This window comes from Grus americana, chromosome 14, assembly GCF_028858705.1.
Source record: "Grus americana isolate bGruAme1 chromosome 14, bGruAme1.mat, whole genome shotgun sequence".
NCBI lineage: Eukaryota > Metazoa > Chordata > Aves > Gruiformes > Gruidae > Grus > Grus americana.
This window is the reverse complement of record NC_072865.1, coordinates 5,146,063-5,169,589: the sequence shown is the minus strand read 5'-3', so window position 1 is coordinate 5,169,589 and position 23,527 is coordinate 5,146,063. Positions and strand designations below refer to the sequence as shown.

Genomic DNA, 23,527 nt, shown 5'->3' with positions numbered 1-23,527 from the left:
TTATTAGCACAGAATAGAAAGGACAGTGTTGTTTTATATTTATAGAGTCCATGAAGTTCCACTAAGTACATCGGCAGTCTGTCTGACCCTTTGTTGTGAGGTTACTCAAAGCTTTTCTATAGATTTGCTCTCCTCTCAGAGTACTATTCAAAACAATGAGGAAGGCAAATATGTATACAATGAAGCAAATGTCATATATATCTAATAGCCTGGTTTGTCACTCATTTACTCTGATGGGCCTGGGGGAAGTGGGGAGTCTGTGAATATGACAATTTTTCTCCTGAAAGCCAAATCCTATTTTATTTCCATTAAATCACATCCAGAGCTGTAAGAAGATGGCTACATTGTGTTGGCTACTCCGTGCATCCTGTGAACCAGCCCCTGCTGCAGACAATCCGTGCCTGCGGAACAGGAGGAGGAAGCTGGGAAAGGAGGTGCAGCGCTTAGAGGACTTCCCATAGTTAGACCATGATAGTTTGTGAGTCCCAAGATAACGTTTCGGTGAAAAGACCTCTCTGTCAGTGGTGATGTTTTGTCACGGTCTTTTTACTTTGTTTTTCCTCTGTCCCATAGGCCATTTCAACCTGGAAAAGTGTCACAAATGTTTTAAAATGCCATTCACGCTTACATGAATGCAAAGGTTTTGTTGCATTTACAACAGTGTAATGGGGACATAGTGTGGCAACTTGTGTGCAGGTTCTTTTTTGCTTGGTTTTTTTTTTTAACTTCAAAGGATCCCAAATGCTGGGGTGAAACTTGTGTGTCATTTCTCTGAAACTCTGATCCCCTTCCTGAGTAATTCAGCATCTGCTCTGGCTAGTCTGGAGCTGTGCGTCTTCTGATCGGTGGGCGCAGAAATGAGCACGTCGTGCTGCATGTGTAACCTGTCAGTGGGGGTGGCAACGTGCACTTCTGTCTTCTAGCCAGCCACCGTTCTTCCAAAGACAGGAGTGTCGTAACATCTGAGACATTTATTCTTCCAAATTTGGATAAGATTGGCCAATGGCTCAAACGTTATCAGGGTCAAAAGGACAGAAGCATAATGGTGTAAACTTTGTTTCTATAGGAAAGTAGGCTAAAATCTGGATGTGCTTCCAGAGGCATGGAGCAGAGCTTGCTAAATAAGAACTGTGGCATAAAACAACATATTGTAATTGCCTTATTTGGCCACATTTCTGTAAGTACGTCATTACCTGCTTTGCCATAATTTTTATTTCTTTCTAGAATCTGGGTAAGTTTCAGACACTTCTCAGATGCAAAATTGATCTCTCTGAAAGTCAGCTGTAGTGTTTTTCAGAATTTTACCTGTTGCAGTACAGTTTAGTGCAATGTTAATTTACAGTTCTGTCAGGATAAAATATTCTTGCCTTGCAATCGATGCAGCTGTAATGTAACTTCAAAAAATATAATGCAAGAAATAGAACTTGGGTATCATTTGCCACTTATAGTGGAGCAGGGTTGGGTAAAATAAAAGCCTCTCATCTTCGAGGCTGGAATCTGTCCCAATAAAATGTGTCATTGTTAAATCGCAGTAGTTTTTATCATATGGGGTAAAATATTGATAATGCAGGCAAATGTGGTATGAACATTTTGACTTAAGCAAGAAAAATCAAAAGTATCTTTCTGCTACTTAGATATTGATGAATTAAAACACAGGAGTAGATGCTGCTTTGGAAATGACTATGTACCAGCAGGGCTGCAATGCAGCACTCAGAAGAGCTCTTTCAGTATTTGTACTACAGATAACATTTCCTGAGCTGCTGAAGAGAAACTTCTGCTCTGACAAATCACACAGATTATTCAATGTCTAAGAAAACAGTATTCCAAACACATTAATTATATTTGAGTACAAATCATAAAGTACCATAGTAAAAGGCTGCTCTGCCCTTGAGACATAAATTCACTTGAAACCTCCCTGGTTTATGACTCTGTCCTTCTCCACTAAAACGTGTGTCAGCACCATGAGCCCTGAGAAGGTTCTCTAGCTGTCTTTAAGTCCTTGTCCCTCCCAGAAGCAGCAAATATCTAATTTTTCACTGATCTCTGTTTTTCTAATAAGTGAACATGCTAAACCATTTTCTAGAATTGTTTGTATGAGAACTGTCCCATCAAGATTATAGGCAGTAAAATTTACCGCTGGGCAATATAGTGATTTTATACAGGGTAATATTTATTTGGCAGGAGACAGGAGGAATCAAGGTATTTAAATAACACACAGCAATGGCACTGCTTTTGTCCACATACATAATTACAGTCAATAATCAATTGAGCTTTTTGTTCAACAGAATTATTTTCACAATGATTGCCATTTTCCAAGTGTCTAACTCTAGTTATATGTGCTTACAGTTAAACCCATCAACCATAAAATACAAATATATGTAAGGATATATTCATTTACAAGGATGTTTATAAATATCTTGGTCTAGTTGACATGACCGAACCACTTTTGAACAAAGATCTGATGCAGTTTGTTTTTTTTAAAAAACATCACTGCTAAGACTTTGTTTGTACATTCGGATAGTGTCCTGGAGTTCAGGTTCCCCCTCCAGCTTTCCATACTTAATTCCATGTTTCTGCTCCCCCAAGGAAGCTCACAGTCCTCCATCAGGTTGCATCAACTAACAACTTAACATTCTCTTATAATTTTGTCTGCTTGCTATACCAATAAAATAAGGGAAAATAAAATTTTCAGCATTACCTAACACAGAGCAACATTTGTCAGTTTAATATTATGACTTGATCAATCTTTAAATCTTGTGTATTGCACGGTTACATACATCACCATCACATACCATGTTGGAGGAGTCCATAATACTTATGTATTAAAAATAAGTCTGTTCTTATCAAAGTCAGTTCACTCCTATTGACTTGTCTGGAAATTCAATATCAGACCGCACATAAAGCCAGTGGATGTAATGAGAGAACGTGCAGCGTGAAGGGCGACGTCTTCAAAACAGTGATGAAACCCTGTTCGGTTAGCAGTGATTTTTAAAAGTGCAGCATTAAGAAAGGAGATACTTGATAACTGAATGCTCAGAGCAGAAATGGAGCATCAGCACTTGAATCAAATGAAAATGTAAGGAAGAAATGACAAGAAGAAATCAAGGCACAAGTATTATTATTCACATTGGATTGTGAAGCAGTCTCACTGCTCAGAGAGCTTCCACCTGGTAATGAAGAACCCTCTTATGCCAAGATTCAGACTGGAAAAATTGATTGCTTAACTCTGATCAGGATGTTGGGAGCTGACAATTGGGGTTACAAAACACAATAGCAACTTTATTTTTTTTTTTAATTTAGCTGTTTAATGCTACAGGAACATACTGCCCAAGCACTCGCAGGGAGAGACAGTAAGGGGAGACCATCCATCAGCATCACTGGCCACCTTGTAAGGTCATAAGAGTTTCTGTTGGCCCACAGCGATACAGGTAATCAATTATATTTAACTTGAACAGGAGAAAGCATGGTGAGTTGTTGGACTAAAGTGTTCCAAGTATTGTATTTAAACAGCCCAATGTTAACTGATTATGTATGTTGGCACTGTAGCATGGATGAAGAATATGTTTAGTTATTTTTTTTTTTTATGGCCAAACTGGAAAATGTTTTTTAAAATGTTTTAGTTTGAGAAAACTTGCGTTCAATATTACACTTTTAGGCTTCTATGCACTGTGTTACAAAAGAAAGTATTTATTTTCAAATGCAGTCCGACAGAAATGACCATATCTGCCTCAAGGTGGCCTTTTGCTAGTGGAGAAATGTGGAGCAAGATATTTCTAAAATTAAAACGCAAACCTAATTTTCTACTCAGAGAGGAACCTCTAATCTGGATAAGTAGCTAAAGCAAAATTTACTCTGAATTCATAGTATGTTTGTTTGATAATGGAGATTCTAAAAGGTCTGTTCACCAGTCATGATGGTAACGGAGAAAGCAATGATCTATACTGGTGGTTTGGAGTAGAATACGATGCTTTTAGGGGAAATGCTAAATACGTATTTCATCTTGAACAGCATCAATCTGAGTGGAATTTGCAGTACATCAAATGGGGCCTGTATTAGTGCACATTAAAAAAACAAATAAAAATCCCAACTCTAGCCTTTTCCCTCGTTAAAATACAATTTTTAGGCTGAACTGGTGCTAAACCAAAGCAAACCGCATGCTGGGCTGAAAGGAAGATGGTGGAGGTTTAGGATAACTGAAAGGGCCTTTCTTACAGTGTGAACTGCCTATAAACTGTTGTGTAGATTGGCCAGAGGTGGGAACAATGTAGGGTTGGAAAATTAAAAGGCCAGAAAACAGTCTGTGAAAAGTGTGATGAAGTTAGGAATGCCAGAGTGTTCATGGTTTACCTGGGTGAAGCCAGGTGTTTAGAAAGGACAACCGTGTCAGTGGCTGAAGTGGAAATATTTTTATTGGGGCTAAGGTGGTATGCCAGTGACTTGGCAATTGTGGATTAAAAAAGTAAGATGTTAATACTGTTTATAATTGATTATTATTGATCTTTGGGACTCTTGGAAGTGGCTTATTAGCATTAATACTATCATAAAGTACCTGTTAAGAATATGCCTATGGGAGCATAATCCTGGTTTTGCTGAACTAAATGGCAAAGACTTCCTCTAAACTCAGTGCTAACATGATCAAGACCTACAGAAAGAGGCCATCTGCAACAAAATTTTGGAAACTGCTCTTGGATTATTTTAGATATCCGCGAGGGGATTATTTAATTTCAGAGATCCCTTAGATGCATCAGTCTGCAGATTCGAAAGGGCAATATTTTCATATTCCTCTTGTGATGCTGAGCATCTGCAGCGGTGAACTAATACTATCAAATCCTTCTGAAAATTCCTGTTGAGAAATCCATAAAAGATGGGATTGATACATGTGGAGCTCATGGCCACAAGGTGGCATATTGTAAATGCTAGATTGTGATTACAGCCCATGAGTGCCTCATAGTTCCAGTCAAAAACAACATTGAATATATTGAGAGGCAACCAGCAAGCTGCAAAAGTCACAACAATTGATATCAACATCATTGTAATCCTTTTGTTTTCACTCAGTCTGCTCTCATTCTCTCTCATCCTGTCTATTTTACCATGTCTCCTTCGAAGACATATGAATATCCTGAGATAGCAGATAAAAATAAACCCCAATGGGAAACAGTACTGGAAAACCAGCAGACTAGTGGTAAAAATCAGTCGTTCTGTAACGGAGGGCCATGCTTCGATGCAGGCAACCTTGTTCTTGTAGAAATCACTATGGAAAGACAGATGTTTGAAGGGTTCATCTGTTAATTGGTGAAATATTAAAAAAGGAATGGATATTACGAGGGAAAACCCCCAGATGAAAAGAATTCCCCAGTAAGCATGTGAAATATTAGGCTTCCAGCCACGTGGGTTCACAATTAACTGATATCTCTCGATAGCGATGAGTACGAGTGAGAAAATGGAGACTGTGACAGATATACTTTGTATGAAAGAACTTATTTTACACATAGCTTCCCCAAATATCCAGTAGTCCATTAAGGTATATGCAACTGTGACAGGAATACACATGATACAGATCAAGACATCTGATAAAGAGAGATTGGCAATCAAAATGTTGGTAACATTTTGAGCTTCCTTCCGTCTCTTTATTATAATAATCAGGCAAAGATTTCCAAGAAGCCCCACCATTGTAACTAATGAGTAGGCTGTAATAAGCAAGAATTCAGCAAGGAAGGAAGGTTGGCACGTATCAAAGTTCAAAAAATGAGAATAGCTAATGTTAGAGATAGTTTGATTAGCCAGAATCTCACTGGGATGCTGAATGGCTTTGTCCATCGTGAAGCATCAGTCAACCTATGGACAAAACCTAGTATTATTTAAAACATACTTTGTATGGAGCTTTCCAAGGCAGTGATTACTATGAGTCTGTCTTTGTAGTTGGTGTCCTTGAAGTTTTGGGCAAATCTGATATAATTAATTACAGCACTGAGAAATCCTGAAAGGAAAAGCCAGTGGTTGATATCAGTGGTTTTATTTTTTTATATATATATATATACACACATATATATGGGTGCAGGTTGATGCTACTTTTCTGAGGTTCCACACCGACAGTGTTACAGAACTGTAACTGATTGTGATGTATAAGAAATAGCAGTGATAGCTCTGTTTACATTTGTATGAGCATTTTCATACAAATCCTCTTTTACCAACTTTGGATAAACTTTGCTTTTCAAAATACAATATTTTCAGATCTGTCTCAGCCAAAGGTTTAGCAAGGTTTAAGAAATTCTGATGAGAATAATCTGTTGCTTTTTAATATCAGAAGAATGAAGAATTGGGCCCTGCCATCACATTGCTAGCTTAGACATCACACTTACATTTTCTCTGAAACTACAAAGCAATGTAAGCTAATACACCAAATCCCTCTAGCTTAATCAAAATGATGTGTGCTTGAGCTTAAGTGATATTCAACACCCCTATGAACGACATCTTTAAGGGAGTTTCCTGTCCTGCTTATGTATTAAAGAGACCATGTCCTTTTTTTCTCAATCTAATCTGAGAAAAATGTAAAGCAAATAAAGATCACATCTTAGTTATACATAAAAGTATTTCCATATCGGTAGTTGCCAAAGGTTGTCTCATTTCCCTATGCACCGTTTGTGTGGTACAAGTTTGACAAATGATATCCCCAAAATTTTCTGTGGTTAAATACAGGTACTCAAGAGACACCGAGTTGATTCTTCTTTCAGTTCTAACTTAAACAGTCATCAAGCAAAAATCTGATATTAGTACAATTCTGTTGTTAGAAAACTAATATTAGTGGGAAGAATTAGATTCAGTAGAATATCTTGATGGGTTTGAATTTATCATTGAGTTAAAGTTAATCTTAAATCAAAGCTCACCAGCTTTCTGGCCAGAGAAAGGCTATGTTTCCAACCTGGGAAAGGAAAAAAGAAGGATGTTAAGAGTTGCTTTGAAAGATGGATAAATATGTTCTACACACATACCTTTCAAAACTCAACTCTAGCTCAACTCACCTTAATTCTTTTTCAAAGTAGGAATTATTGGAAAACCAGTTGGAAGGAGGTCATTCTTCACCCCTAGTAGTAAATACCATAGTGTTGAGAGCCCTGTGGAGAAAGGAGGATGAAGGAGCAGTGGAAAGTTAAAGAGGATGCATAAAAAGAGGGGTAGGTGGATGTTTTATTATTACTGGAAAGAATGTGTTTATGTGTAAAAGATTTGCCAACCTTTTTACAGGAATTATTGTCATTATTTAGTCAAAAAGGAATAAAAATGTTGCTTGCATGAGGTTTAACACCAAATCCAGGGTTAAACTGAGAACTACGATTCTCTAACTGTTTGCCCCAGGCACCCAAAGAACATTCCAGCTAGAGTTATATCCTTGACTGCTTTATCCTGATACTTCTGTATGACATTAGTTTGGGTGCTTCAAATTAAGATTCTGAAAATAAAAACCAAAACCCAACCACCTTTGGTGGATCTATTACCACTCTCATTCTGATTAAAATACACTTTTCAACTAGTATAGTCATGTTGGCTGTAGATTTATGTGACTATATGTGTCCCTGATATTCCAAATATGAGTTAATTTGTGGTTGGGGCTAACATTACACCCTGTAGTCTCCCTAAATAACCCACCTGGCTTGGTTACAGCTATATTGAGAGAATGGCATAGAAACCTGTACACTCGTGCTGCAAAAGGTATTGAAGTCTAGGGGCTCAGATGGACTTTGTGGTCCCTCACAGGTGTCCCTACTCCAGTAAGGCAGGAACGAGAACTATGTACCTTACTCTGTGTGCACCAGCTTGCAAAACCTCTTCTCCTAATGAGTCCAGGAGAAATGGAGGGGATTCTGAAGCTAGCACAGTCGCACCCTGCAGAAACCGATGATGTGGCTGGGCAACAGCACCTTCGGGCAACATATTTCCTGTAATGCGCTGCAAACCACTTTTCCCTGGGGCAGCACTAATTACCTGGCTGGATTTGTCACCCAGAGGGATGGATGTGCTGGAAGAACAAGAGGCCAGCCAGTGGTAAATGTTGCCCTGATGAGCTTCGGTGCCACTTCAGATGTGTAAGGGACTAAAGTCTGGCTGCTTCATTCCAAGGGTGATCTTTCTCTTTGCACTGCCTGTGGTATTCACCTGACTCGTGCAGATCTGAGCCCTGCCCTTTGAGAAAAGACCAGGTGTTAGCAGGGCTTGGAAGCAAGATACCTTCAAAGACAAGCTCTGCTCTTCCCTGTTTTTTATGTTAGCAGGAGAAGCTGTGGGGACTCCAAGGACATGAGGCTGAGCCAGGTTTCTAATATTTTATGCACTATTTGCTATGCTCGCTTATTTATCCATGGCTGCACAACAGGGTTTGATAGCAAGTGCTGAATATCCTCTCCCAAGAATTCCATGTGGATGGGAGGGCTTCCTGGCACTTTCTACCATTCAGCAAAAGTCCCTGTGCTGACCTTCCGATCAGTTAACTTGCTACATGAGCTTTAGGCACACTGATTACCTACGTCGTCCTTTTTTCAGGAAAAAGATTAATTTCTTTCCACTATTTGCTTTGTACTGTGAGTTAAAAAGTGTAGTCTTTAGTACATGTCATACTGCAAGGCAATTTAAACATTTCCTTGGCAATAAAACAATCACACCTGCCTTGTTTAAACATCTAGAGTACTTATAGCATTAGAAAAATAAGTTACACTAGTATGCGCTGCAGCATGTTGAACTCTATTGTAATACATACTGGCATTTTTTTTTTTTAAGCTAATAAATACTAGCAGAATCAGCATCCTTGAACTGCACCTACAGCTGGTATCAGAATTGGATTGAAGTGTTTAATAAGAGAACTAATTACTTCAATCCCTAATCCATGCATTTAGAAAAAGATTCTCTACAATAGTGAGAGTTTAACACTGTAAGAAATTATAATCCACTTAGCCTAGTTGTTTCATTCCTCTAGATGCAGAAACATTACTGAAACGTGCAAAAGCAAAGGAAGTTACAAGCATAGTCTAAAATAAAATGAGTTTTTAAAAGGTTTTCTTTCCTAAGTATTTTCTTACCTATGTTAAAGATGCACAGTCCCATCCCTTCAAAGTTACCAGTAAATGTTTTGGTTGCAAACCTCGTCTGTTTATTAAGTTCCCAAGTATTGCATAGATAAAATCTGGAGGATACTTTCCGTGCAATTTTAAATAGAGAAGGTATAGAATACAATAATCCTTTAAAAGATATATTTCAGTAAGTTCTGCCAGTTTTATGGATTTTCTGACTTCTTACCTGATGAAAAATTCAAGTCATATCCACACTGCCTTTAACAATTTTTCTTTTCCCTTTTTGAGTTAATTACAAAGCCAGCGAACACATCTCCTTTGTGTATAAAAGAATCCAAAGCAAAGCCATCTGCTGCTAAAGCGATACTTAAACTCTGCTTTCTTCTCTTTCTGAAACAAACCACAGTTTCACAATTTCCAACTGTGACTGAATCCACCAGTCTGTAGGAAGGCTGCTGAGGAATAAAACGAGCTCTGGAATCCAAGAAGAGGCAAACAGCAATGAGCAGGGAGGAGAAAGGACCAGTAGTCATGGGGATGGATTTTCCTCCACTGTGCAGTTTTCCTCCGCCCTGTCAAACACCTTATCTTGCAATTTCATTTTCAATTATCTTATCTGTTCTGTAGTGCAAATGTTTTCCCTATGTTGGATTTCATACATAAACATCTGCAGATGGCTTATTGCTTATTCAACTGAGGGAGATACAAAAATACAGTAAGCTGCTTCAAAAGAGCATGCACGGTCTATTAAGTGTATCATTTGCTCTATTGCAATTAAGACCATATTTTTGTTATAAATGGCTATTTTAGCTTTTATTCCAGAGATATAAAAATATTCCTGGAAAGCAACGCAGCAAAGCATAGCACATTACACTAGCACATGTTGAAAAGGGGCTTTGTTATTATTACTGTTTTTCCAGTTAAAGCTTTTATATACCTTTTATAGTTGCTTGTGTATAAAAATTAGCATTCAGTGTTTCCCTATAAATATTTAGAGTGGATGCATATAGGACGGGAAAGGAACTGGTCTTTCTCAGGACGTGCTATTTGGTACATTCCTTTTTAAATCTTGAATTTGTACCTGGGTCCACTTAAGCCCAGAATCCCAATCTCTTATGCTGAACCATCCTGTGGCTCTCCAGTACTAGAAAATAGAAAATAAAAGCAATAGAAATAGTCCAGAGTTAGAATGTGTTTGTGTGGGAACAGACTCAGGAACCTAGATTAAGTTTCCCTGTTAAATTAGAGAAGTAGAATCTTGCAGACAAAACATTTGAGAGTGAACTGGTGTCTGTCTTACTGTGTCTGTTTTTTTGGAGAGAATGATTTTGAAAAGCAGTAGGATTTTTGGGTTAAACAAGATGGAAGCTGTACCTAGACTGCAGGTTAGAACTCATTGTCTGAAAATGTTGTTAGTTGTCATGCTATTGTATTTGTAGAAAATAGGGGTGGAGGGAGCCTCAGACCAGCCAGATGAACCTCCTCCTCCTTGTATATTTGTATCTATTCATGATGTATTTGTCTAACCTGTTTTTTGTAAACATCCACAGTAATCCTAGATTAGGTAATCAAGTGCCTAGTTTACTGCTAGGAAGACTTCCTTAACACCTCCCCCTAAAATTCCCTTCACTCTAGTTTAGCCCATTGCTTTTTACTCTAGGTGTGGTCTGTGAATTCTGAAATTTTTACCAAAATGCTACAATTGAGCAATGCCAATACACTTTTCTAAAACATTTCTAGCACTTGCTGGTTTTGATTATGTAAAAAATGCTATAAAACCCAGCTTTCCGAAAGTACTTTAGGATTTCTGCTTCTGGTTGTAGCGTAACCCAGGCAGTCAATCAAGACCTAAAAGTGAAATGTGCTAGATATGCATCAGAACAGGCTATAAAAATGCATTATCTGTTTATAAAGGAAATAAGTCGGTAAAATTAAATGTTCTGATTCTATTTATAAATTTCAAACAAAGGTCAGGTTTCTTATTTACATAGGCCTCTGTTTCTAATATAACACTGTATGCAGCCCTCTCTCTGTGGGAATACTGAAGTGTTTAACATGTGATCCCCTCAGTTTTACAATCATCTGCTGCCTTCTGTGGATTTAATTTTGCTGTAGCCTGTTGTGAATTAGATCACCTCCGACATCAGAGGCTTGTGGGCGTAGCTGCTCTTGGTCTGTTTATGCCTGACGTCAAAGGTATGTATATTAAGTGGACTCTATGGCTGTATATGAAGGGATCGAGGAATATTGTTTTCAGCCAAATGTTGTAGCGTCTGTTTGCAAAAAAGGTTAATGGATAGCAGGATTATATTTACTTTATATAAATGATCAGGTTATTTCTAAATTGCTCAATATTAAGTGATGGGAAAATAGCCTTTATCAGTAGACATTGATAACTGACTGGAAGGCAGGACTGCAACTGTAGTGAGAGGCAAACTTTATATGTAACCTGATAACAAAAAGTTAAAATATATTGCAGATAAGACGGCAATTGGCTTGCTAATGCCAAGTGTAAATTTAGTGACTCTGCCTTTGTGGGATTTCAGCAGTTCAAAGATGACTCTATACTGTGGGAAATGGTAGGAGTTTTGATATGATTTTTAAAGAGTTTTATTAGGGATTTCTGTCTCAGTTTGCAAAACAAACAAATGAACAAGAAACCTCAAAACGAGCAGCGTACTGATTCTACACGGAATGCCAATCATTATACTGATCATCACCTCATCACAATTATTCCAATAAAAGCCTGATCCTAAAAGCTTTCCAGGTATGATTTTCATATTGAATTCAACTGGAACATCTTTTCCAAGCGTTGGGTTATACAGCAGCAAGAGGCATGACCTCAGCTTGCATTAATGTTCCCAAGCGAGTTTTAACCCAGGTAGCGATTAACCATCACAAGCACAGAGCTCAGGACACCATCCTCTGAACCAGCCAGCTCACAGGGTCCATTTCTATGACCAGTCCAGTGACCTGTAAATTCAGGTCAGGATCAGGAATATTTCCTGATCTCTCTCTGAAGGATCTGGAATATTTCCTCCTAATAAGTATTATTCTTTATAGCACTTCAAAGAGGCACAGCGAAATAAGCAAGAGTAATTGGAAATCTCTTATGTTAGTGTCAGATGTGCCGGTTAATGTTAGGAAAGTAAGATAATATGCTATGATGGAGGAAAACCACAGTCCTTCACATTTTCCTGTTTTGTGGGGAGATGCACACCCTAATAAGGTATCTTCAGCAAATAGGTTGTAATTTGACCAACCTAGCAACATCTGAAAATCAACTAAGTATACACTGTAAATTTTTCTCCAAAGATTGATGTATACGTGTGAGTTGGAGCAGTGCTCTGTGATTCAGAATTTTTTTTCCTGATTGGAAAAAACTGTCACAAAAATCCCTGGGGTTCACTACCTGGAGTTTAGGTTTCACCCCATTGTATTGCATAGCTCTAGGGAATAGCTTTGCAATATCCTTGATCGTTCATTCTGGTCTGTACATCTCAATTAGGTCATGCCTAGAATGAAGTCAACTGTTTTAAAATCTGTTTTAACTTTGAATGAGTTATTTATAATAGCATCTTTCTGAAAAAGAGATAAGATGTGAGTAATCGTAATAGGAGTGTGACTGCATTAATTCATATTTTATAATAGTTTCCACTTTCTAAACCCTGATTCAATCCTTTGTAGCTTTGTAGAACTTTTCCAGCTGATGTTTTCCAAGAGTGATCTCTGCCAAAGAATGAATTATTTCAATAGTTCACAGATTTTGGGGGAATATGATCACTTGTATGTCTGTTGTGGGGTTTTTTTTTTTATTTTCCATTCTACCATCTTTTTATAACACCACCGTGAGCACCAAACCCTGCTGTTCTCATGCTGTGACATTTTTCACTGTCTTAATTGTTAATTAGGAAATACTTAAATACTCAAGAGGTTTTTCCTGTTAGTCTGTTTCAATTTTCCCACATATTTTAAACTGTAATAACAGTTTTTATTTTCTGAATTAAAAATATGAATTCTAGATTGCTATTTTGTGTCTAGAAAGCCTTACTGTTATACACCTCATTTTAAAATTTCTTGAATAGCATGGATGCCTTACAGCTAATTTCAAGCAGGTACTTATTGAACTTCATAGCATAACTCCTCCTGCTGTTTTCAAGCGAAGCTAAATGTCAGTCATGCAAAAGCACCACAAAAAACACCCTACAGAGGTTCTGTGGAACGAGAAATAGATGGGGCCTAGGAATAGCTAAGGGGAAAAAAAAAAAAGCAAGCAGATTTTAATTGGAAAATACATAAAGAAGGATATGCAGGTGAAGAAGATCAGAGCATGGCTGAGATTGCTGCTGGCTCCAGGGCTTCCTTTGGCAAAACTTATGATCCTGGTCTGTCTCGGACTAAGATATAGTGAAAGATCTACCCTGTCACATCTGTCGCAGCATTGCTAGATTCTTTGATCCTTGACAAGAACCTTGACTTTTCAGACTGCGTTTTGCTGTCTTACTTTCATCCCATCGCTCCAAATTATGACCAGCTCTTCTATAAACTTTTAGGAAGGAGAAGAAAGGAAATCATCAATTATGACAGAAGAGTGAAAAGATGAAAGAGGAAAAGAGAAATGGAGCTTCAGAGGGAAGAGGGAGGACAGGATTTCAGGAAAAATGGTAATGTGAGTCCAAAGAAAAGGATGCAAATTCAATTCTCTGATGACTTTCCGCTTCACCCTTCACAAAGGTGTGTTTCTCTCTTTCAGCACACTCCCCTCACAAAGGGCTCAGGGAAGATTTTGTTCAGTAAGATGAACTTTTGATACCACTTACTGAAGAAATAGTTCCTGTGGGTTATTCTGCTGTTACCTTTTATCTGTAGAATATCTTACTTTGCATTAAGCCAATAAAAGAGAGGAGTTGTGTTTTATTCCCCATCTGGATTTGCACGGGGTAGAAATTTTTATCCTGAAGAATGTCATGTTCAAACTTTAGGTAGGCAAAAGGCTATCTAGTTTCCTCTCAGTGCATTTTAATTGATCTTTTTCAATGAAATCCCTCTCCCAACCACTGCTAATTCACGATAGCCTCAAAAGGTTTGGTGTTTATGCAGATTAAAGTACAAACAGCAGAACAGGATGAAAGATAAATCTTTTGCCAAAAAAGCAAGAGCTCTCTCAGGGAGACTTGCATCTCTTTTAAGAAGTTCTTCACACAATTAAAGCAAGGGGCCAGGATGGGGAATTGTGTGTGTGGTGTCTTCCTATGAACTGCAAAATTCCCTCTGCCTAGGGTGTGGATTTGAGTCGGAGTCAGGCTTCTAAAGTCTAATTATATCTCTGAAATGGTTAGAGTAAAAATCCTTGCCTTAATGTGTGTGCATCTTCCAGTGATCTGGGAATTTATGGTTGAATCCCCTCTATTCCCAACTGTTTCCAGCTATGCCCATTTAGAAAATCAGGATGAAATCTGTCTACAGCCAGGATGATGTTAATACAGTCTTCAAAGAGCAGAACTAATTCAGCAAACCGTCTGTGTGAAAGAATCCCATAGGTTTCAAAATGTTTTCCCTCTGCTTGAAAGGTAAAACCAGACCTTCTAGAGTATTGCCCTACACTAACAAAACATACTTAAACTCATAAAAAATCCAGTTGATACACTTAAATTGTTAAAAAAAATGAATCAACACCTGTTGACTATGGAAGCCAACCACAGTGATATAAACTAGATTAAAGAGGCTGAAACAAATTAAAAGTATATGACTTTTAGTATATATGAGAGTTTAGGAAATCAAAATATTTATAGCTTATAAGAGCTACTTACGACTTCCTAATGTCCTTCTATTGGCCCTGATGCTCTTTTCCAAAACTTCAGTATTCCTTTTCTATCTTAGAAGTTTGGATCCTTTAAACAGCGTGACAGAAGTATGTTTCTTTAGTGACAAAAATGGCTATAAAGACTTCCTTAATAATGTATTTTGTATCAGCTTTTACTAAGAATATATGGTAACATGGGAAGCCTAGTGCTGGAAAGGAACCGTTGAAATGCCTCTGTTCTACGATCTCTTGAGCAGTGATGCCCTCCTGTGGGCTCCAGGTAGTATGATTTCTACTGCAAGAACCAAAGGTTGATCCATGAGAACAACGTGGTTTTCCCTCCTTCTAATATTCTAACACTGACTAAAATATCCCACGAAGACATTTAACACAGTGCATGATTTGGCCAGTGCCTCTGGTTTGAGAAATGCATTTGCTTTAGGTGATGATACAGGCGGAGCTTTTACCTGTGTTACAAACCTAAACTGCTTATGCAATTAATTTTTATTCTATATGTTGGTATCAGAATTAAAACAATTTAATGCTGCAACTGCCCTGCCAGGAGGGGAAAAGTATGCATTTATTTTTAATAGTGTTTGCCTTTGAAATATGTAGGACAATATTATGCATTTACTTGTAAATAGTTAAAAGCAGTTTGAAAATAGAGTGCAGAAACTGCTGTAGCTGTTGGAGTGTTGCCTGGTTTAGCAGACCTGTCCTCTCTCACGCATATGGTGTGAGCCTTGTTCTTTGGTTCTGTGCTCACGCTGCTGCGGTACCTGCGTATCTCCTGTTTGCAGTGGCTGACGTAGCTAGAGGGAAACGGCACGTTTCAGGAGCACGTAAAGGCACATAGTTCACAGGAATGTATATAACTGATCAGGTGACTGGATGCCTCGCCAGGCATGAATCCCGCAGGAATTGGAAAGGTCTGGTTGGAATCTCTGGAGTGGCTCAGATGAAGGTCTGTGGGATGTGCAGGAGAAACCAATGTTTACCTCTCTAGGAAAGTCTGCGTCACGGGGGCTTGGTGGTATGTGTCAGGGCACGTGTACGTTCGCAGTGCGCTTGGCCCTGCTATACAGGTACTGAACTCTGAGAACGTGATTTGAGTGAATACATGAACTGCATGAGGTCACTTACATGGCAGTTGGGAAAGGACGGTGGGCAGGAGGACAGCAGGTCAGGTGACATTTGGTCTTTCTGTAGCATCTGAGGAGACATGTCTATCTGCAAGAGATGGGTATATATATTTCTTATATATATATTTTCCTTTCATTAATCAACCAGTCAGAAGTGCAGATGAAGAGGAAGCAGCTGGGCTATACTTGTGTCAGGGACTGATTTTACCTACTGGTTTGCTCCCATCTTGAAGACCCTCATCTCCTTCTGCTGCGGAAAGCAGCAGTGCCTTCTGTCTTTGATCTCTTCCTTGGCCTACTTGTCTGTCTTGCTTTCAGAAAGAGAAAGTGAGCCATAAACAAGCCTTCTGTTTGCTTTGTTATCCGTTGAGGCCATAATTAGCTCCTTTTCATTTTTCTTCCTTTTTGCTGTAAATTATTAAGGGTCTATAAAACTCTTGTGGGTTATTTTCTACATGAACCAGATATTAATTTATCTTGGGAAGGGCCACACGGTTTCTACAATAAGTGGCAGCAAAATATATTTTTGTATTTCCTGTAATTGTGTGGAGCTTGCAGATGGCCTCTGGGAAGAAGCTTTTTTTTTTTTTTTTTAATAGAGTAGGATATGTTTGTTTATTTTAAAACCACAAATATTTTAGTGACATTGTGGGCATATTCTCTTTTCTAAAACCAGATAAAATGATTGTGTCTGTTCATGCATTGAGATAAATGGATCTAAACATGACATCTTTCCCTTTATGTGGTTGTCAAACACGGGCATTTAATATTCCTGCCAAATTAATAAGTTATTCTTAACAGACTTCACCATAACAGAAAAAAAATTCCAATTTAAGAAAAATCAGATTACTATATTGCAAGTATTAATTCTACTGGTTAACGATAATCATAGCCTTTGAGAATAACGCGTGAAAACTTGGCCTACTGACAGAAATGAGCCGAGAATTTTCCTAGCAGTGTTAATCTCTGGAGCTGACACCATCTGAAGAGGAATAAGGAAGAATCAGAGTTTACTTTGTGCTGAAGTGTTCAGCCTCTCTGGACTTCACCTGGGTCTACAGGTAACTTGCCTCCCACTGCAGTCAGTGTTATGCTTGTACCTGCAAGTCTCCGAGGGGGCATTTCCACAGCAGCTGATCAAAAACAGGGGGATGATGCAGTTCTGCTTCCTCCCTCATGCAACAAGCTGTTTCAGAAAGCTGAGGGCAGCTAAAAACTAAGCCCAAAATAATTTTATCATGAAAAAAGGGCTGTCTCAGTTCCCTCAAGCGGCTCGCTGTGTGTTTGCACAAGCATGGAGGCTGGCACAGGGGAGAAGGCAGGATCCCATGGCTGGAGGGCTGGAGTGCAGCAATCCCGGCGCAGGTCGGTTCTCAGCTGCATCCTCAGATGGTGCCCAACACAAAACTGTTGCCACCAGGTCAGGAGGGTCGGAATATTCAGTATAAACCTTTATAAAAGCTCCCAGGATTGGTGTTGGAGGGAAAAATGACACTTTTCTCCCTGAGCAAGGGACCAGTAATGCATCTGACGGGAAAGAAAATTTCACCACAAAAATCATTCTTAGCTGCAAGATAGTTTCCGATATAAATCCCAGTGGGTGTAAGACAAAAAAAATATTCCTGTTTCTGATGAAAAATTCAATATGTTGAAAATAGTGTTGCAGTCTTCAAGCTGACAATGTTTAAGGAACTATCAAAATAATAAAAAAAAGGAAATACATCTCACTATCAGTCATTTCACAGGGCTCACACACCCTAATTATCTCTCTAAGAAAATATCTCCTTTTTAGAGCTACGGAGAGATTTGAGGGTGAGGAGACAGTGACAGGGTTGAAAAGAGGACTGGGAAACGGGGGAGGAATCTAGCAGGAGAAACAAGAGCAGATCGGGTAATCGGAGCATGTTGGAGGGGAAAATGGACACAGGTGAGAGAAGTTCAGCTAACGCCGGTAAGGAGCAGAGAGGAACCGGACAAATCGGAACGGGGAAATGCCCGTCGGGAATACACCGTCCGTGTTGCCGTGAAGGGCGAGCGAGCCGAAGGAAGCGAAGACGCCAGGCTGGGGCTGGCAGAGGTGCAGAACGGAATACAGCCAGACGGTAAAGAAAGCCCCGCCGGGCCAGGCCTGTGCCGGCCGTCGGTCAGCGGATGGCTCCGCTCCTGGCCCCCGCCGGCGAGGCCGAGCCCCTTACGCCATGCACCTCAGGCCGGAGGGAGGGACAGGCGGGCAGGGCGGGGGGCGCGCAGCCGCCTAACGGTCAGCGTTTCAAACGCTCCCGCGCGAGCTGCCCGCGGACCCTCCGCCCGCTGCCCCCGCCCGTGGGGCGGGGCCGCCGGGGAGAAAGCGCGCGGCCGGGCGGAGAAGGCCCATTGGCTCACGTCCGCGGGCTTGACGCATTGGCGCAGCCCGGGCCGGTCGCTGCCCCTCCCCTTCTCTCGGCGCGCGCAGAGGATGCACCGCATCACTGGCCGTTAGTGCGCAAGTGGATTGGCTGCCCGCCGCGTCTGTCACCGGCGAACTCCGGGCCTTTTGCCGACGCGCGGCGGAGGTCGCGCCCTCTGATTAGTCGCCGCGCTCGTCGATCGCGGTCGGAGCCCCGCCCCGAGAGGTGAGTCGCGGACGGCCCCGGCGACGCGCTCCCATTGGCTGCGGCGGCGTGGGGGGCGTGCGCGGCGGCGGCCGGGTGGGCGGGGCTCCCAGCGTCCCCTTTGTGTGGGCACCAGTCGCCGGCCGAGCTCTGTAGAAGTAGCAGCCGCCATTTTGTGCGTGCCTGTGTTTTCCCCCACCCCCACCCCCCTTTCTGCGGGAGCGGCGGCGGCAGCCGGGACGCCCCGTCTCTTCTGCTGGTCAGGTGAGGCGAAGCGAAGGCGTTGGGCCAGGCCGAGGGAGCCATCGCCGGCGGCTGCCGCAGCCGTGAGGTCGCGCTGTTCGCAGCAAGCGAGGGGGAAGAAGCGGCAAGACGGAGAAGGGGGGGAAAAAACCTTCGGAGCTGCCCCCCAACAGGAGGAGGAGTCTCGGCGCCAGGCCCAGGCGCAGCCCCGGCACCGGCGGCAGCATGGAGAACTCGCAGCTATGCAAGCTGTTCATCGGCGGCCTGAATGTGCAGACCACGGAGGCCGGGCTGCGGGAGCACTTCGCGGCCTACGGTACCCTCACCGACTGCGTGGTCGTGCTCAACCCGCAGACCAAGCGCTCCCGCTGCTTCGGCTTCGTCACCTATTCGGCGGTGGAGGAGGCCGACGCCGCCATGGCCGCCTCCCCCCACGCCGTGGACGGGAACGCGGTGGAGCTGAAGCGGGCCGTGTCCCGGGAGGACTCGGCCAAACCGGGCGCCCACGCTAAGGTGAAGAAGCTCTTTGTGGGCGGCCTCAAAGGGGACGTAGGCGAAGGGGACCTGGTGCAGCATTTCAGCCAGTTCGGCCCCGTGGAGAAGGCCGAGATCATCGCCGACAAACAGAGCGGGAAAAAGCGCGGGTTCGGCTTCGTCTATTTCCAGAACCACGACGCCGCCGACAAGGCGGCCGTGGTCAAGTTCCACCCGATCCAGGGCCACCGCGTGGAGGTCAAGAAGGCCGTGCCCAAGGAGGACATCCAGTCGGGCGGGGGAGGCGGCGGCTCTTCCAGGCCCTCCCGGGGAGGCAGAGGAGGAGGAAGGGGTCGGGGCGGCGGATCCGGCAACCGGGATCACAACGGTCTTTCTAAAGGAGGCGGCGGTTACAATAGCTACGGCGGCTACGGTGGAGGAGGCGGCGGCGGCGGCGGTTACGGCTCCTATGGCAGCGGCTCCTACGGAGGCGGCGGCGGAGGGGGAGGCGGCGACTACGGCAACGGGTACGGCGGGTTCGGCAGCTACAGCCAGCATCAGTCCTCCTACGGCCCCATGAAGAGCGGCGGAGGAGGTGGAGGAGGGGGCGGCAGCTGGGGGGGCCGCAGTAACAGTGGACCGTACAGAGGAGGCTATGGTGGGGGAGGCTACGGGGGCGGCTCTTTCTGAGCTGGAGCGCCCATACCCATTGGGGGTGGCGTGGAGAGCCCTCCCTTTGATACGGGGCAGCTTCTAAATGGTTTCTCCCCTCATTCGCCGAAGGGCAGCTCCTTTTAAATGCCTCCCTGCTGTGGGAGCAGCTCCTAAATGCCCCCTGGGGGTCGCCTCTGCTGCCTGTGCCACTTCTTTCTCTCTGAAGATGGACTGGGCCCCACATACACATACTTTGTGTTACAGTCATTGATGGACTCTATTTTTTTATTATTACTTGGACCTTGGTCGTTTTTATACTAGCAACGAAAAATGTCTTGTTTTAATTTGTTTTTTTGGGGTACGGGGTGGGAAGTGTCTTGCTGATCTGGAGTAAAAACTGGGGAGGGTTATGGGGGAATTTCCTTTGTTGTAAGGACTCGATACCTGGCTACTACATTTTTTTCTACAAAATCTACTCGGATCCCATGACTGAAATTAACATTTCTGTAAAGGAGGAAAAAAATCGTTTTTACGTTTTTTATTTTTTAAATAAATCATTGTGTTCATTGACCTTTACATGTCTAATTTTTTTTCCTAGGATCCATTCCGTACGGTTTTAAGGCTTTTCTAGGTTGGAAGCAAGTGTTCCTCTGCTTTAAAATCTCTACGTACTCAGAGTAAATATTTTATTGCCAGTAAAGGTCCTAATTGACTTTTTTGCTACCCCCCTAGTGGATTTATTGGTTTTCAAACACTCAACAGAGAAATTTTTGAAGTACTAATCCGTGGATGTGGTCTGGTTTTTAAATATTCGTTCTCACTTACGCAGTTTGTGTGCATCCACCATCTTGTACTAGGCAGTTTGATGTGCTGACATGGTTGGTCAATTTTTTCTATAGGACTTTTCCATCAACGTATGTACTGTGTAGTTTTGAAGAAGTAGTTTGTGTTAAGCATGTGCTTCATTCATATAAAATGTTCAGAATTTCTGATTGCTTAGTTTCAAGTCCTCGGTTTGGCTGTGTATGATTCCTTCCAGGAAAGGGTCGACATTTATCCCTTCTATTAAACGCATACTTGTTTTCATAGTACTGGGTTAACAGACTTTTCACTCTGAACTATTGTCCTTCGTTAAAGTTCCCCAAGAATCTCTCGCAGCACCATCTACCGACAGGATGGCAGCCCCTTTGCTGCAGGCTTCGTTACAGCAGGAGTAAAATTTGTTTGCTAACAATTGTACTAGACTTTTGAAAGTTATTTTATGCCGCTAGATGACTGGTGTAGAATGCAATGACATCTGCACGTGAATAAAGATGGGCTCCATGAGTATTGACTGGAAAAAAAAAAAGGAATGGATTTGCAATACCTGCCTCAGCACGTATTCTTTTTTTAAATAATAATTGCAATTGCCCGTATTTCAAAAAGCGATAATCTAAACTATGTGGGCAAAGTGCTATGATAAATGAGCCAGCTAAGTGTACCAGTAACATAGGTGCCAGTTGTAAAGCAAAAATATCTGTGTAGTCTGCTTGATTAACAAATGTATATTTGTAGCCCTTTCACGCAATAGAATTAAAGTTTGTTGTTTATTAAAAAGCATAATGTTTTAGGGGAAAACTGCCTTCCTGCATAGAAATATAGAATAGCAACGTTTATGGATATCAAATAAAGATTTGAATTCCTTATATGCTTGAGTGAGAGTATGTATGACACGGGGCATGAATTTAAAAAGTACAAAGTTACTTTGACTTCAGGTTTCTAAGCACTTAGTCTCAGATGCTTTATGGGACTGCATCTTAAAAGCTGATTTTTTTTGCTTTGCTCCAGATACGCAAGATACTAGGCATGTAATTCCCACTGATTCCCGTGACAAGTAAATGTCTAGGGCTTTGTGCTTCTGGGCTGAAGGATTTTGTGTGAAATGTCAAGGTATTGCCAGTTTTTGATGCCAGTCTAGCCTGATGCTGATTTTAGTTGAATTAAGTCTTTTTGTTACTATTAGGTGTAAAACTAGCATCAACTTAATCACCTATGTAAGCTTAAATAAACAGGACAACCTTTTGATATCATCAGGATTTAAAGCAAGAGTTGAGTTTCCTCTTGATCATGATAATTTCTGGCATGCTCAGTGAAACTGGTTCTCTGGCTCAGCTTTTATAAATAGGTTCTGAGTAACTTGCTGTTCGCAATTACAGGGGTTTTTTTATCTCAAAAGCTTGTTGGCCTCTGTTGTGAACCAGTGTCACTGACAGGTTGTTGAAAGTGCAAGTCATTTCAGAGAAAAGTATTTGTAAAACACTGCAAGTACCGGCTCTTGTCGGCGGACGGCTTCAGGTGGTTGGTTTTATTTCAGTTCTCTGAAGTTTTTTACTTTGCCCTTGCACTTTAAAACCATGTTGGACAGTCATCCTTGAACTTCATTCAAAGCACGGCTTTTTGTAGCTGAAACAAACTGCTGAGTTCTAGGTCTGGTGTTGGTTTGGGCATATGATTTAGTCCCTTGCAATGGTAAATTGCTGTAACCTTACCAAAGGACAGCCTGGTTTTGAAAGACATAGTTAAATTCACTTCTGTGATGTGGCTTGTATTTTGACTTGGGAAGGTAAAGATTTGTGCACTAACTATTGCTTTATGGTATTTTTCACATTATGTGTCGTGAAAGAATATGTTGATGCTCTAAACAAGTAGGTTTTTAAACAGGTGACTTCATGCGTGAAATCCAACTGTTTTGCCAACCTATAGCTTGATTTTGAGAGTTGTTGTACTGAATCATGCTGTTTGATTATCTATACGTAACAGTCCCCTTGTAGGACTAAGGTCTTCTAGAATAAAAAGTAGATCCCAGAAATTGCACCTATATTAGGGAGTATGGTACTTAATTTCTCTCTCCAAAGACTGTAATCTGTGTAACTGTGTTCTGTGGTGAGTGTCCGGATTAGCTGGGACTTGCTCTGCTCTGACCTCTTGTCTCTTGGGAGCAAGAACTTCGTTGTGACAATGCAGGTAATGTGCAAGAGGCTCGTTCGTGTAAGTGCTTGTTTAATAAGCAGTAATGCTAGCATGTGCCATAGAATATAGAAAGAGATGCAAATTGTATTGGATAGCATTAAAGACACAGTGACTTAAAGATTCTCTTTGAATATAAATCTGTTTCTAGCACAGTTCCTAGTAAGCTGAAGAGATTTGTTGCTAAAGTTTTGCTTATGTAATGATATTTGGTAATTTTCTGACCCGTAGGTGGATTTGTCTGCGTAGAGGTGTGCAGGACGAACTGAAATGAAGTATATAGCTGGCATGTAAATAAAGAACTTGGTCACTGCATAGTTGCTCTGGGATGGTCACAGAGATAGAAATAAAGTAACTTTAGTTTGCTGATCCTTAGTTTGTAGTTGAGTCCTGAAGTGTAGGTGCCTGAAATTTATCACAGTAATTTAATGGCATTCTGTTCAGGAATGAGTGCTGGATTGTGTTGGTTTCACCTGTGAGAAATAGGAAGTGAGAGCAATTGGTTCACTTTCAGCATTTAATAAAGAAAGTGAAAGTGCAGTAGTTTTCTTAAAA

General features: G+C 41.4%; 2 protein-coding genes and 2 long non-coding RNA genes across 4 annotated transcripts in view; 3 read left to right on the top strand and 1 right to left on the bottom strand.

Annotated features, from left to right (window-relative positions):
* Positions 1-2,699, top strand: part of LOC129212550 (uncharacterized) — a 33,075-nt gene extending 30,376 nt beyond the window's left edge. Inside the window, exon 6 of the long non-coding RNA XR_008579207.1 lies at positions 324-2,699. This is a non-coding gene — a long non-coding RNA (uncharacterized LOC129212550). The remainder of the gene's footprint in view (positions 1-323) is intronic.
* Positions 2,700-2,867: 168 nt separating this feature from the next.
* On the bottom strand, positions 2,868-8,642 carry LOC129212548 (neuropeptide Y receptor type 6-like). The gene is made up of 3 exons (XM_054841213.1): positions 7,020-8,642; positions 6,885-6,919; positions 2,868-5,835 (listed from the first exon to the last, which is right to left on the bottom strand). The coding sequence occupies exon 3, from the start codon at positions 5,815-5,817 to the stop codon at positions 4,696-4,698; it is 1,122 nt and encodes a 373-aa protein (XP_054697188.1). The 5' UTR covers positions 5,818-5,835; positions 6,885-6,919; positions 7,020-8,642; the 3' UTR covers positions 2,868-4,695.
* On the top strand, positions 6,786-16,900 carry LOC129212551 (uncharacterized). The gene is made up of 3 exons (XR_008579208.1): positions 6,786-7,172; positions 13,613-13,723; positions 13,813-16,900. It is a non-coding gene; the product is annotated as an uncharacterized LOC129212551 (long non-coding RNA).
* Positions 16,901-18,093: 1,193 nt separating this feature from the next.
* Positions 18,094-20,536, top strand: HNRNPA0 (heterogeneous nuclear ribonucleoprotein A0). The gene has a single exon (XM_054841214.1). The coding sequence runs from the start codon at positions 19,064-19,066 to the stop codon at positions 20,000-20,002; it is 939 nt and encodes a 312-aa protein (XP_054697189.1). The 5' UTR covers positions 18,094-19,063; the 3' UTR covers positions 20,003-20,536.
* Positions 20,537-23,527: the final 2,991 nt, after the last annotated feature.